At 36.9% G+C, this 14,629-nt stretch overlaps 2 protein-coding genes and 2 pseudogenes across 3 annotated transcripts; 2 read left to right on the top strand and 2 right to left on the bottom strand.

The window, feature by feature from the left end:
- LOC107606387 (MFP1 attachment factor 1) lies at positions 1,286-2,083 on the bottom strand. Its single transcript, XM_016308455.2, has one exon. The coding sequence runs from the start codon at positions 1,984-1,986 to the stop codon at positions 1,513-1,515; it is 474 nt and encodes a 157-aa protein (XP_016163941.1). The 5' UTR covers positions 1,987-2,083; the 3' UTR covers positions 1,286-1,512.
- On the top strand, positions 2,634-7,065 carry LOC107606386 (annotated as a pseudogene).
- Positions 8,058-9,783, top strand: LOC107607966 (annotated as a pseudogene).
- On the bottom strand, positions 9,639-14,020 carry LOC107606385 (putative zinc transporter At3g08650). Of its 2 annotated transcripts, none has more exons than XM_016308451.2 (6): positions 13,693-14,020; positions 12,675-13,398; positions 11,920-12,204; positions 11,610-11,738; positions 11,073-11,170; positions 9,639-10,854 (listed from the first exon to the last, which is right to left on the bottom strand). In XM_016308451.2, the coding sequence occupies exons 2-6, from the start codon at positions 13,152-13,154 to the stop codon at positions 10,044-10,046; spliced, it is 1,803 nt and encodes a 600-aa protein (XP_016163937.1). In that variant the 5' UTR covers positions 13,155-13,398; positions 13,693-14,020; the 3' UTR covers positions 9,639-10,043. The 2 variants fall into 2 exon arrangements, with proteins under 2 accessions (XP_016163937.1, XP_016163938.1); XM_016308452.2 differs by having other exon boundaries at positions 12,675-13,337.

Genomic DNA, 14,629 nt, shown 5'->3' with positions numbered 1-14,629 from the left:
AAACAGGGCTGCACCAAAATACATGGCCAGATCACTGTTTTTCCTTGCCAATAACTTTGGATGTGGTGGCCATCCTAGCACCTCAATTTCATAAGGAGCACCCCACAAAATTCAAGGTATAAAACACCATGACAAACCAACCCTTCCCATTAACTAAACCCAGAACATAGCTCCTTTCAAATCCTATACATCTGAGTTAAAGATAATACTCATTCCTTCTCAAATCTCTTTTACTTTTTAGATTCATTGAAAAATTAATATACAAATACAATAATTTTTCAATAAACCTAAAAGATAAAAGAAACAATTATTCTGAGGAGAAAGTATACAAGAGGGAAAAGACAATTGAACCTTAGATACCCCAAATGCTGAGCCTAGAGTCTCTTGAATTTTAATTCCCAAGAATCCCAAAACTCAATTGCCCCCAATCATGTTTTATACCGACATAATCAAGGGCGCTGCACAGACTCTACAAACCAAGCAAGGAATAGCAAACTGCTCTAAGTTTATCAGATTCAGATATAACATTCCTCTCTATTATTTTAAACCATCAATATCTGAAACCCATTGAACTTCAGCTGATCAAGCTTAAGCTGGATCAGTTCAGTATAGGGTAAAGCTCTTCCAGTTTCTTTTGCCTCCTATTCACAAGATTCATTCTCCAATCCTTACAAGAAACAAATGTCAAACCACCTGAGCTAACCAAGCTGGATCAGTTTCCAAAATGTTTTAATAAAAGGAACAGCAAATAAGGAATATGACGCACTTAAATGGCACGCACCACAAAATGACATATACGAGACGAAGAATCAAGATTGTATACTAAGTTAATTCATAATTCATTCTACCCTTTCAAGATCACTCTGATAATTGAAATGTAAAGTGTAATCAAAACACAAAATTAGCATAATGTCCCTGCAAATCACTCTGACCATTCAAAATCCATGAAACCATAATAGGCCAACAAGAGAATGCTCCAAGCACTCAATAATTAAAATCATATAAAATATTTAAGCTGCTGAAACCAAAATATACTAAGCATGAGCATGCATTCAAGATCGCTAAAATTCACCAAAATGCCTAAAGTAGCAACTCTGAATTATAGAAACAAAACCCCTTTGTCATGTGAATATGTAAAACTTTAAACCAAAGCAGGAATAATAAGACAGATTCTAATCATAAAAATGATGAAGAAGCTCAAGGAATTAAAAAATGAACGAGAGTATTAACATGTGGCATAAAAAAAACACCAAATGCAAAGAAGAAAACAGGGTGCCAACACACATATAGGGAAATGATAAAACGAAATTAAGGAGGATCTCATATTGTACACAAGTGACGCAACAAAAAGGACCGGAGATGTTCTAAGTGAAAATTTATAATAGAGATTGGTGGCACAAAAAGTAAACATAGTTCTACAGATAGATCATAATAGAAAATATTAAAATATTTTATATAGCAATAATAATGCTTCGACAAAGGAACCCTAACATATTATAATCCTCAAAAGGATTAGGTTTCAGACTCAGCTGGTGCACTCTCAGCGGCTGGTGGAGGGGTAACGTCGGAGGCAGGGGCCTGAGCTCCACCGTTATCGACGGCGACGGCACCGGTGTTAGCTCTGGCCTTCACGGTGTCGAGCATCCGCTTGCTGATCTCCTTGGAGTACACCTGAAGGATCTCGATTCCATCGTCGTCGGAGGCCGCGGAGCCACCGGCGGCGGCGAAGGCCTCGTCCTCGATCTGGCGTGCTGCGGCGGAGGCCTCATCGGGGGTCATGGTGCCGTAGCGCTTGGAGAGCACGGAAGGAGTGGATAGGGTTTCGATTAGGCGGTTAACGACGGCGTCACGGGTGCGCTGTGTGGGTGGCCATATGCTGAAGGAGATGCCGCCGGGGCCAAGCTTGGCGGCGGAGTTGGAGTGTTGGTCATGGGAGGTTTGCTGCGGCTCCGATGGGGTTGCGGGTGCGATTTCCGGGTCGGTCATTTTTGTTGTTGTATAATTTTCGTTTTTGGGAGATTTGTGATTTCGAATTAAAGAAGTGTTTCCTTTTACACTCCCTTAGTAGCTTTTTGAGGTAAGCAAGGATAAGGATGGTTCACTAGTACATATCACACTTTTTTATTCAATTAACATTTTGTTTTTACTGGCTACTCAGAATAAAAAATTAAATACACTGTTCAGACATCCAATTACTCTAAATAATACGCAATTAAATATCTATATTTTGACCTGATAGTAATATACAAACTCAAATAATCACGGTATTAATTTTGATTTAAATGAGAGAACCGTTTGAATCTAGAGAGGGGAAGGTGTATTGTGAGGTAATGAATTGACCACTGAACGGTGACAGATTACCTTGTAAGTAAGATCTACGGTGGTGGTGCCACCATCTACATTTTTGCATTTTCTTTTCTTTTACTCCACTTTTTATTTGGTGTAAGTGTAATGGAATTAATAATCAATTGTTCTCCAAAAACTGAAAAAGGCTAAAAAGACAAATCCATTGCTATTCAGCCCAACCCAACCCTTATTACATATGGGCCAAAGTGTTGTTGACTCGGGTAAGGATTCCTAATCGGACTTGCTATTCAGATATCGGGTCCCGACCCGATTACAATCCCAATCACAATCGATCCCCAACCCACCACCTCGCTACCTCTCTCTCTCTCTCTCTCTCTTCTGAGCCTAAGTACAATTTTTGTGTTCAGTGTTCATTGGAAGAGAGTGAAGATTTAACCTCAACAAATATACACTGATCCACCACTATGATCTCAATCTCTTCCTCTGAGTTGAACTACTTAGTCTTCCGTTATCTTCACGAATCAGGTTATTCTTTCTCTTAATCAACTTCCTTTTTATTTTTAAATTTTACTCCTCCCAAATTTTTACATAATGATTTTTGTGTTGTGTTAGGAACTCTTACACATGGTTTTTCTTTCCTAGTTTGTCTTTTTATCACTCTTTACAGAAAAATAAATAAAAAAAGTATTGTTAATTTCGCAAGCATGTATATGTCTTAGTACGTATTATCATCCCAAAACCGCGATTTTGGAAGGGAAATTATTATCGTAAATGCCAATTTATTATCCTCGGTTTGTTTTTAGAAATGCTAAATCCTCTGTACTTAAATATCATCTGAATTCAAAATATCAGTTACTTGTATTGGTTTATCCTTGAATATTGTGTGAATTGGAATTCATACCAATGTAAGCGAAGTTTTGAGCTAGGTAAAAAATTAAAGTTAGAAGTTTAACTGCACCATTAAGAGGATTTATCACCTTTTTTTTTTTTTTTTTTTTGCTAGGAAATGGAAAAAGTTGTATATAATCATTGCTCGTTTGTGTTATTTGAAAAAATAAAAAATAAAAAAATCGAAGAGTGGGCACCACTAAAGTTATGTGTAATTAATAACTTAACTATTTTGCAAATTACATGTTTCCTTCCATGTATTCTGATTACTGTCTTGTTTCAGGTTTTACCCATTCAGCATTTGCATTTGGGTATGAAGCAGGAATCGATAAAACAATAATTGATGTAAACATGGTCCCTCCTGGTGCTCTTGTTACGTTCATACAGAAGGGAATTCAATATCTTGAGCTGGAAGCAAACTTGAGTGGTGTAAGAATTTTATTTTGTGATATTGGGTTTCATGTTATCTCGTGTTGATATTGATCATATTAAGTTGTGTATAATGTATACTTAAGGACCTTAAGCTGATTGGTGTTTGTGTTAGGTATCCAGAGCGATGCAGACATGGATGAGGATTTTTCATTCATCCAGCCTCTTGATCTTATCACAAAGGACCCATATGAACTGCACAGTATAGTAAAGGCCAAAAAGGAAAACCAACGTCAAAATAAGCATGAATCAAACAAAATAACGAATGACTTAATTCAGGACAATGCTCGGGAGCACGTTCAAGAATTGGAAAAAGAGAAGAAAGAAAGGGAAAATGAACAAGGTTTGGAGAAAATGAAGCTAGATAAGGAAAGAGAACAAGAAAAGTGTGAACAAAAAGAACTACAACACCAAGATCAGAACCATGCTGAGAATCATGAAGATAAGACTACAGTTGAAAATCTAGAAAGTAAAGCACGCGGAGGTAAAATACAAATGCCTTATGGAGATCTAGCAGTTGAAAATCTAGCAGTCATTATTGATAGCATCTCAGATAAGGGTGAATGTATTTCTTTCATGCAGGGCCTGAGCCCATGGAGATCTCCCAAAGTTCCATTTCACTGCATAATGAAATTCCATCTTCTGATGTGAAAATTTTGGAAGGCCATACATCGGAGGTTTGGATTCATCTGTTTTCTCTTCTCATCATTAATTGATCTTATGTAATTTCACGTTATGTGAGGACTTACTGATTAGCTATTTCATTCCTAACAGGTTTTTGCTTGTGCATGGAATCCATCTGGTTCTCTTCTCGCATCCGGGTGAGTATAATGAGTTTATAAGGAAAACACACTCTTGTCATTGTCTACTCCCACTCCCTTTAGGCATGCTCTTTTGAATCAAGATAATATTCTTTTTCTTCATGTTGATATGGTTAGAGGACATAGAACAACCAACTGAACTTGGCTTATGTGTACAATGCAAGGTGATTTCTCATAAATTAGTAGTGCAATGAAAGTGTTCGGTATTAAAATTATCCATAATTTTGTATGGTGATTGGCACAGTTTCTGGTGCTACTTATGCAGGGTGAGCACGTGGCAAACAATGTTGATTTTTATCCCCTTGCTTCCCTTTCTCCCTCTTGACCAATTTCAAGTTTGGAGATTGAACTAATAGTTTTTGGAAAAAAAATATTGCAGATCTGGTGATTCAACGGCTCGAATTTGGAAAATACCTGATGGACCTTGTAACTCTTGCATGCATGATGAACCAGTAAATGTTGTGGTGCTGAGGCATTTTAAAGGAAGAACCAATGAAAAAAGCAAGGATGTGACAACACTTGACTGGAATGTGAGTCTTGGGGATTAATGTGGTAGCCTTCTTGCCATGCTTCTTCATAGAGTTAACTCTGTGTCTCTAGTGGGACATGTACCACACCATTTGGCTGAAAGCCTGATCATTGTCTTCCTTTACTGGTATATCCATCTTATAATCCAGCTAATATATTCCATCATGATTTTTGTTATGCAGGCAGATGGTACATTATTGGCAACTGGTTCCTATGATGGGCAAGCAAGAATATGGACTAAAGATGGTGAGCCTTTTGTTGTTTTATTTTATAAATGTGTTTCTTGTCATGATCTATATGCATCAACTAGTGAGTATGGAAGTTGTATTCTATGATGTCAATTGAAGTCATGCATCTGAGATTCTTTAGGAGAGTTGAAGAGTACGCTAAACAAGCATAAAGGTCCAATATTTTCCCTGAAGTGGAACAAGAAGGGGGATTATCTTCTTAGTGGAAGTGTAGATAAAACTGCTATTGTATGGGACATAAAGACTGGGGAATGGAAACAACAATTTGAATTTCACTCAGGTAAGCTAGCCTTTTTATGCGTGAATAATTTTTTTTATGGCTTTCTTTATAATCATAATCTTCTGCAAATTTTCAGCCCCCACTCTTGACGTTGATTGGCGGAACAGTGTTTCATTTGCAACATGCTCCACTGATAATATGATATATGTATGCAAAGTTGGAGAGAATAGACCAATCAAAACTTTTGCAGGGCATCAGGTATCACTTCCAGCTCAATCAGTTGGTTGACATAGAAACTTTCCATCAAAAAAGCAGAATGTTATGTTGGAGAATTCAGTGACTGCTTTAGTCTTGCTCTAATGTTTGAAATGCTGTTGTTTCAGGGTGAAGTTAATGCCATTAAATGGGATCCATCGGGTACTTTGCTGGCGTCCTGCTCTGACGATCACACTGCAAAAGTAATCAATGGGAAATTACTGGTTTGGCGTACTTTTGTATTCATAAAAAATAGACTGTCCAGTGAAGGGCAGTGGGGTAGTTAATTAGAAGAGAGTTCTGTTTAGATATATTGCCTTTTTTATAGATTTATTAAAAAAGTTAAGGGACTATGATTATTTGTTTAAGATGAAAACCATAGATGGGCATTTTCCCTTTTAAGTGTAAACCTGACTATCATTGTGCTTCCTAGTATTTATGAGTATCCATTTGTCTATTCATGAAACTATGATCCAGATATGGAGTCTGAAACAGGACAAGCTTATACATGATTTGAAGGAACACGTCAAGGTATGGCAATATGTGACCATGTGTACACTTTCCATTTATCCCCTTGAATCTATGCCCTAACAAAGCAATGTTACTTCAGGAGATATATACAATCCGGTGGAGCCCTGCAGGCTCTGGCTCTAGCAGTCCCAATCAACAATTAATACTAGCAAGGTAAAAATGCTTCCTACTGTTTATTATAATTAACGTGGAGACATTCTGAGTTATTTATTTATTTATTTATTTTTCGGTGTTCCGCCTCTAATTGGATATTGTTTTAAGCAGTGCCTCTTTCGACTCTACGGTAAAGCTCTGGGATGTGGAACTAGGGAAAGTACTGTACAGCCTAAATGGTCACAGGTGTGGAAATTAATACATACATTAGTTACATATGCTGATATATGACGAGGAACAAATGTTAAAACCTTATTAACATGAAATGACTAAAAACTGAGGATGGTTTATAAGCATTCCTGGTTAATGGAAATGCGGGATTAGTGCAAACTTAGAATTTTTAGAATTAATCGATGTTATGTTATCCCATCATTTTGATTTGTTCCTTTCTGTTACAAACTCTCAGGGATCCTGTATATTCGATTGCATTCAGCCCAAATGGTGAGTATCTTGCTAGTGGATCGATGGATAAATGCATGCATATATGGTCGGTCAAGGAGGGAAAAATTGTGAAAACATATGCTGGCAATGGTGGGATCTTTGAAATTAGTTGGAACAAGGACGGGGATAAAGTTGCTGCTTGCTTTTCAAACAATATAGTTACTGTCTTGGATTTCCGAATGTAGAGATTAATGTTAACTTGCTACTAATTATTCAGTAGTATATTTATTCCCCTGTACTATTACTTCCTGTTACAACTGTTGCACATGGCTTAGTAATTTAGTTGGCTCAGTTCTTCCACTATAAGTAGAATTAGAATAACTAGCTTCCATCGTAGCTTTTGCTTCGTTAAATGCTTTTTGGCACGCCCATAATGTTGTATATGGTTTCTTTATTTTATGTTACAAACAATTACCAAGTGCGTTTAAATGGGACTTACAAATTCTCTTTTTGGATGGATTTTTTTTTGGTGACTTCTTTTTGGATAGATTAACTGTGATCTGTTGGGTTTTCAAAATTAAATCTCAGTGTGATTCTTGATTGGATGGAGCCATGGGGGATTGTGGTGACGTGGTATTTTATGTATGTATGTATGTATGTATGTGACTCGTGTCTATTGACACTGATCCTGATCACTTTTTCGGTGTATTTCCCTGCCTCATCACCTAAGAGCAGTTTCAGTGGGAAACCTATCCCGGATTTTATTTATGGTCTATTTATTATAAAACGTAATTTTATATTAGTTTTTGCATCCTAAACTTTATATAAGAACTAAAGTATTCTTCTTTTTTACTTTGATTTTTATTATAATCCTAACATAACTAATTAAAATAAAAATAAATTAATATAACTATTAAATTAATTTTTTTACAATAATATTATTAAAATTTACAATCAAAATATCAGCAAAATATTAGTTGGAGAAATTTAAGAAAATTTTTTGAAAAAGATTGAAAAAAATTGTGATAATAAAATGTGTGTAAGCTGGTCTAAGCTTCATTCAATTCTGTTTTTTTTTCCACCTCATCTCATGTTTCTTCGAACTTTCTCCAACATATTTTCTTGATGTTAATCCTACAAACTAAATTGATGCTCCCGTAGTGAACATTATTTTCATATTCAATTTTCCTAACCATGCCTTCTAGCTCACCGTTTGTCCAAATAAAGAGACCATACCATCTCTTAACAACGGTCTATCATACCTTCTGTTTTCCTAACATCATCATCAATTCATGATCACCATCATCTCAGCCTCAGAATCAATCTTTGTATCCCATCAAACTAGTACCACCAAGGTTGAAACTTTCCTCTGCTGGAGGTGATGGGGGAAATGGGATTGGACATGGTGGAAGTGGTGGCGGCAGCGGTGGCGGTGATGGTAGAAGTTGGGGTCATTAAGGGGATCATAGTGATTCATCATCTTTTGGGCCTCTTGGTCTTTTGCTTAATGGATGGAGATCAAGGGTAGCTGCTGATCCCCAATTTCCATTCAAGGTTCTGATGGAGGAGTTGATTGGTGTTAGTGCTTGTGTTCTTGGTGACATGGCTTCGAGGCCGAATTTTCGGGTTGAATGAGCTTGACTTTGTTTTCTCAATCCTTGTTGGTTCAATCCTCAATTTCACACTCATGTACCTATTGGCACCAACCATGTCAACTTCCTCATCACAATTACGGTCAATTTTCGCGTCTTGCCCCAAGAGTCACATGGCTTGGAACCTTGGTGATACAAAGGAACCATCTTTGCCTCCATCGGATTCGCAGCTGGACTAGCTGGAACTACTCTCTCAAATGGGTTGATTGCGATGAGGAAGAAGATGGACCCCAAATAAGCCTCCACCTACAATGTTGAATGCTCTAACTTGGGCAGCTCACATGGGATTCAGCAGCAACTTTAGGTACCAAACATTGTATGGGTGTTAGTTCTGAGGATGGTCAACAATGTCCTTTGTGGTGTTGGCAAGGTTAACAGGAGCACAAAGTGTTGGTGGTGGTAAACACCAAAAGGAACAAACTACTGTGGAGATTGGATTTGCTTCTGAGAAGGAGAAGTTGGTGGAAAGGGAAGAGGAATTTCAGAGCAGTAACCAATCAGCATCATCAAAGTGATTCTGAAAATCACTCTCATGTTGTTGCTTGTTTTCCAAGTAGTTTATCTATCTTTTTTAAACCTTTTGTGAAGGGTTGTTGGGAGAGGCTTTTCTTCTGAGTTTTCTGTAGGTCCTTTTCATTTTCTTCTTTTCTTATTATTGTTACTATCATCCGAATGTCATAACTTTGAGAAAACTTTTGAGGTAGCACCAAAATAAGTGAGTAAATGAAAAAGGGTAGATTTGAGATATTGATAATGTGTGATCCAAATTTTGTGGCATTTTGGTGTGCAGGTTACATTTTTGTTTTTTAGCTCATTCAATTAACATTGTTCCCTTGCAGTCAACTTTGGATGTATTTTTTTGACTTAAAGTGACATCTACCTACCTATAACTTAATTAGTCTTTTAAAACACCCATTCTGTAACATCATCTTATCAAGTCAACCAACACAAAAATCTACTCTCATTAATATGGTGGGAGTATTAAGTATTAACTTCAGAACAAATTGAAAAAGAAAACTCCAATTTTGCAGCAGCAATTTCACCAAGTGCACTTTCACATAGGTACTAGCGGAAATAATTGTGCATATATAACACCTTATTTGGTTGGTATACTACCAGAACAAAACCTTATCTTGCTAAGTGAAGTCAGACATTTGGTTGGTATACAATTTATTAATTTGTTTTATGTATTGTTAACACAGTAACAAACTACTACATAGATCTTCTTAAACATGGTCAAGGAAACACGAGAATTCATATATCATGATATATCAAAAGTCACAAGATGCTATAGTATTAGCGAATGGGCCATCAGCACCATGAAATATCAGATCTATATGTCACAACACCTATTGAGAGAGGATTAAAAAGAAGAAAAAATTACCATTTCCACCTTTGGTAAAACTATATATACAAGTAAAAACTCTACATAAGGGACATGTTCTAAATGAAAACTTGGCTCAATTGTAAATCTGATTTCATCTTTGACCTCTCTCTTTCCACATCCTTCATTGACAATCTCTCCAAATTTGTGAAGCTATGTCTTCAGACATTGAACTAAAGAAATGCATATTGCAGTTGCAGGAACATTAGAAATCAATCTTGCACGAAATGAAGCATAGTTGTGTTCTTATCTTACAGCTTCAGGTGCAGAATTGCAGTACAGTGTATGCAAGCAAACCAACCTAGTGAAAGTTAGACACAAGGTAGCAAACCCCATACCAAGAATGAGGCCACATGTGCTCTTCCTCTTATCCAAACTAAGGGCTCTCTTAACTACAGTTCCAAAGCTCGGGATCAATCCACCACAAGCAAGAACCATTATATGATCAAGGCCACTATAGTCAATACCGGTGAGGATAGCCCCTATTGCTGATATTGGACCCATAAATCCAATTATGGCGGCGGAGGCAAGGGAACCATGCCAGCTATCTGTGGCACCGAAGATGCAGCTAGCCACGGCTGCGCCTCGGGGGAGCCCATGTAGGGAGACCGGAAGGACCATGTGACGGCCAAGTCCATATGCTTTTGGTGCAGCCACTCCCAATGCTAGTCCTTCTGCCAAAGCGTGAAAAGCGACTGCACCGCATGATATGAATGACTGAAGGGTGTGAACACTAAGTGGGAAGCCTGTAAGTGTAGGCAAGTCACCACCCGAGGCTTTTTTGGATGCCATCTTCAATACACTTGAGGACGTAAAATGGACCAATGCAGCCCCCATTGCAAGGAGCAACATAATGGGAATAAGTCCTAATTTTGAAGACAAAATAAGCTGCACTGGTCGCCAGGCTCCAAGAACAAAGGCAATGCCACAACCCGTGCCCATAAGGAGAGCATGCTGGAGATGAAACGCAAGAGCAAATGCAACCAGGATAACTCCACCAAGTAATGGCCCCAGGCCAAAAAGTAGTGAGACAAAGAAACCAGAAGCATCCTCAGAGCTGTAAAAAAAGAAATCAAAATTCAGGGAAGGAAAACGAAAAAGATAGCAGACAGAATACGAAAGAAATTCCATTATTTTGCAGTATTTGTTTTCAAATTTTAGCAAAGGATGGATGATCAATACTAATTGTCCAAGCCAGAATCCAAACAAAATAATACAGTTGATACCCCAATAGGAACCTGTCCTCAACAAAATAAAAAAATTCAGCAAACTCACTTGTAGTCATGGGTGAAATTCTGAAATAAGGTGCTTAGAGCTTCCATGAATGCTACAGAAAGGGTTGCTGCTGATGCAACCTGTGAAGCTGAGGCTTCCTGAAATTGAAAAGGGAAGAGAAATTAATATTGCATATCTATAAAGCATGTAGGACTTGACGGACAGATTCCATTTGCATCCCCACCCAGCACATTTTATGCTTCCTAGTGAAGTTATTTGGATCCCTCATTTGTATAGAGATGTTATGCTAGTAGGCTGAGTTGAAGTAGACCTAAATTATTTATTAGTATAAAGAAAAGAATTATATTATGTAACAAATCATCTCACATCAATAATTCAAGTCTTCTCTTGTCCCTTTTTCTTCTTTCCCCCATAAATTTCTAGTCACTGCAAGCTTACTAAAAATCTCATGAGCCAGTCGAGCCTTCACCTGATTGCTGAGGTTTTAGGAGACTTCGTTCATGACATCCGCATCCCAAAAAAGAGGACAATGCAGATGAAAATATCTATTGTGTAAAATAATAAATTGCTAATAACCTTGAATGCATCAGGAAGAACTTCTGCAACAACCATCCAAATCATGCATCCAGCAGCAAATCCAGTACAAAAAGGAAGGAACTTGCTGAATGCATCAGCACAAATAAATGAAGGAACAGCTACAATTGGCTGCATCAACATTTGAATAAGAAGTTAAGCAACTAAAGTCAAAGACAAGGTTAAACATTTGCAGTAGACTATAGAGTTATATGCCTACTCTTTTGTGACTTCAAGAAAGAGTGCGTATCAAAGACCAAAATTTACAAGCAAAGTTATATTATATAATTCAAAAGTGATTTTAAAGATGCACCTGAGGTAAAGAAGTAATTACACTCCACAACATAGCATTTTGTGGAGAGACACCCCTTGATGCCAGCACCATGCTCACCGCTAATCCCTCTGGTATGTTGTGTACAGCAATAGCCAAAGTTACCAACAGGCCTTGAGAAAAACCCTTTGAGCCAGCAAAAGAGACGCCAACCCCAGATCCCTCCCCAAAAGAATGGAGAGTCATTATTCCAATCACAAGAACAACTTTAGCTGCATCTGCACCTTTTAAATCCAGCATGCTTACATCCCCATATTGCTCAAGAAACTGAAACCCGAGAGATTATACAAGATACAAATGAGATCATTATAAAACCAAGACAGACCGCTAAGGTAAATTCAAGAAAACTGCAAGTATAAAAAAAAGAGCATTTGAGAAGAAACTGGAAAACAAAAGAAGCTGCCCATGATACCTTTTACTAATGATCAATTTATCAATCTATCACTACAGCCTCAGCGATTCAACATTGAGTATCAAGATAGGTATCAGTAAACAGAGGCACACAGTTACACCGGGCATATAATTTCTTTTATGCTAAAAGTAGAAAGATAGTGATAACAATCCGAATGGATCCTCTCAATTGGTATATGTCAAGTGTAGATTTCCTCCATTAATCGTACAAGGGCTGACCTTGTCATCAATGTTGAAATCTCACATTTGACATGGTAAAGTTATTACTGTGAGGATCTGCTCCCCTGATATAATATGAAATGATTAACACAAAAATTGATTATCACCTTCTTGCATAGCCAAATAAAGATTCCTCCAGATAGAATCCCAGTGACAACCCAATTTCCCGCGCCAAATTCCTGCCCTTCCTGTACGAGGTCAAAGCTTGCAGCTAACATGACACCTGCAGCCATTCCATTGCACAATCCAGCCCACTGCGGATCAAGCTCCACAAAGAAGAAGGGCACAGCACCTAAACCAGTGGCAGCTGCCATTGCCAATGTAAATAATGCGACTGTAGAAATAGAAACTCTATTGTTTCCACCCTTCCTATTAGTCTTCATAGTATTACCATCCTCAAACTTAAAGGAACCCTCACCAGTTCCATCAAATACATTGGCTCCTACATCCTTATCCGGGGCAGATCTAACTATTTGTGAAACTCCTTCAGATTCGGCGTTTGAAATGACAAACAGAAGAACGCTTAAGACTAAAAACAACAAGGTAACGCATAACCTAAGCTTCAGATTTGGAGCCATGTGCAACATTTAACCCCTCTACCCAAATAAAACTGTCACACTCTTTATGCCACCAGCCCCAAATCAAAATCCTCCAAAAGCTACAACTCCATAGCCAATGGAGGAAGCACAACACAAGCTTCTTCAACCAGCTTAATTGAGGAAGCAGTTGTTGATATCATCATCAAACTCAATGCAATTCAAAAAAGTCACCTGAAATGCATAATGCAGCTGAAAATTGATACAGGGTACTAGCAATTTAAGGCCATCCTACCTACACACACAAGAAAATGAAAAAGGAATTATTAACACACACTCAAATTCCAATTCTAATAATATGGACAAGCAGTGTAATTTATTTCCCAAATAGAAGAAGAACCAATAATATATCATATCATATACAATTCATATCTAAAACCCAATTAAACCACCAACAATTCAGTCATTATCTCAAACAGCCCCCCATCCCTCTAAAAAAATCCAAAAAAAAAAGCTTTTTCCCCCTCTAAAAAGGATGGAAATTTTAAGCAATAGTTGCAGAAGGTGAAGAAAAGTGAGAATCACATACATGATTGGGCCATTGCTGCAAAGCGGCAGAGAAAAAGGATATACGAAATGGGATTAAAAAGAAGTGAGAGGGTAAAAATAAGAAGAGTGTGGAAAAAATGGAAACCCTAATTGAGTAGAAGAAGGGAGAATTATGAGAATTGAGGTTAAAAAGGAAGGAATTGAAAGAGAGAAGACGATGTTTATCTTCTTGCTTTGTCAACAGTGACTAGAAAGGGAAAGGGAAATTAGAAATTAAATTTCAGTTTTCAGGGGTTCCGAAAACCAGCGACTTAACGCACGGAGAAAACGCATTGCAGTTTGCAAGCTTATACGCTGTCTCTTGTCTTCTTAGTTCTCAGACCGATTTTTAATTATTAGTTTATTAGTTTAATCAATTCAATTGTAATTTAATTAGAATAACTATTTTATAATAAAATAATAAACAAAATAAATCACTTGAACATAAATTTTAATAATTTTAAAAACGTTAATGTTCAAATATATAAGTAATGAAAAAATCTAACTAATAATAAAAAATAAAAAATATTAGATGAGTTTTTATCGAATAAGATATTAAAAAAATTAATTTTTATTTCCGCAACAATTTTTTCTTTTGCATAGTCATTAATTTTTTTATTGTGAATCATTCATAACCAAATTCGCAAACTAAATATTTAGACGACTAAGTGATTAAATCACTCGCATATTCTTTTATTTCTGTACTTCAAAACGTGAAAATATTAAAAATGAGAAAAATGTAACTAACAAATAATCAATCAATCAGATAATATTAAAAAGATATTATGAATTTTTTTTGGATTTAGAACAGAATTATAAATTTAAAAAGAAGTATAATAATAATAAAATATTAAGTATGAAGTAATAAATTTACTTGCAGAGGAGTAGTACTCTTAAATTGAATTTGTTATGAAGAACGAGAGAGAAGAATGTATAGG

This window comes from Arachis ipaensis, chromosome B07, assembly GCF_000816755.2.
Source record: "Arachis ipaensis cultivar K30076 chromosome B07, Araip1.1, whole genome shotgun sequence".
Taxonomy (NCBI): Eukaryota; Viridiplantae; Streptophyta; class Magnoliopsida; order Fabales; family Fabaceae; genus Arachis; species Arachis ipaensis.
This window is presented reverse-complemented; position numbering and strand designations above follow the sequence as displayed.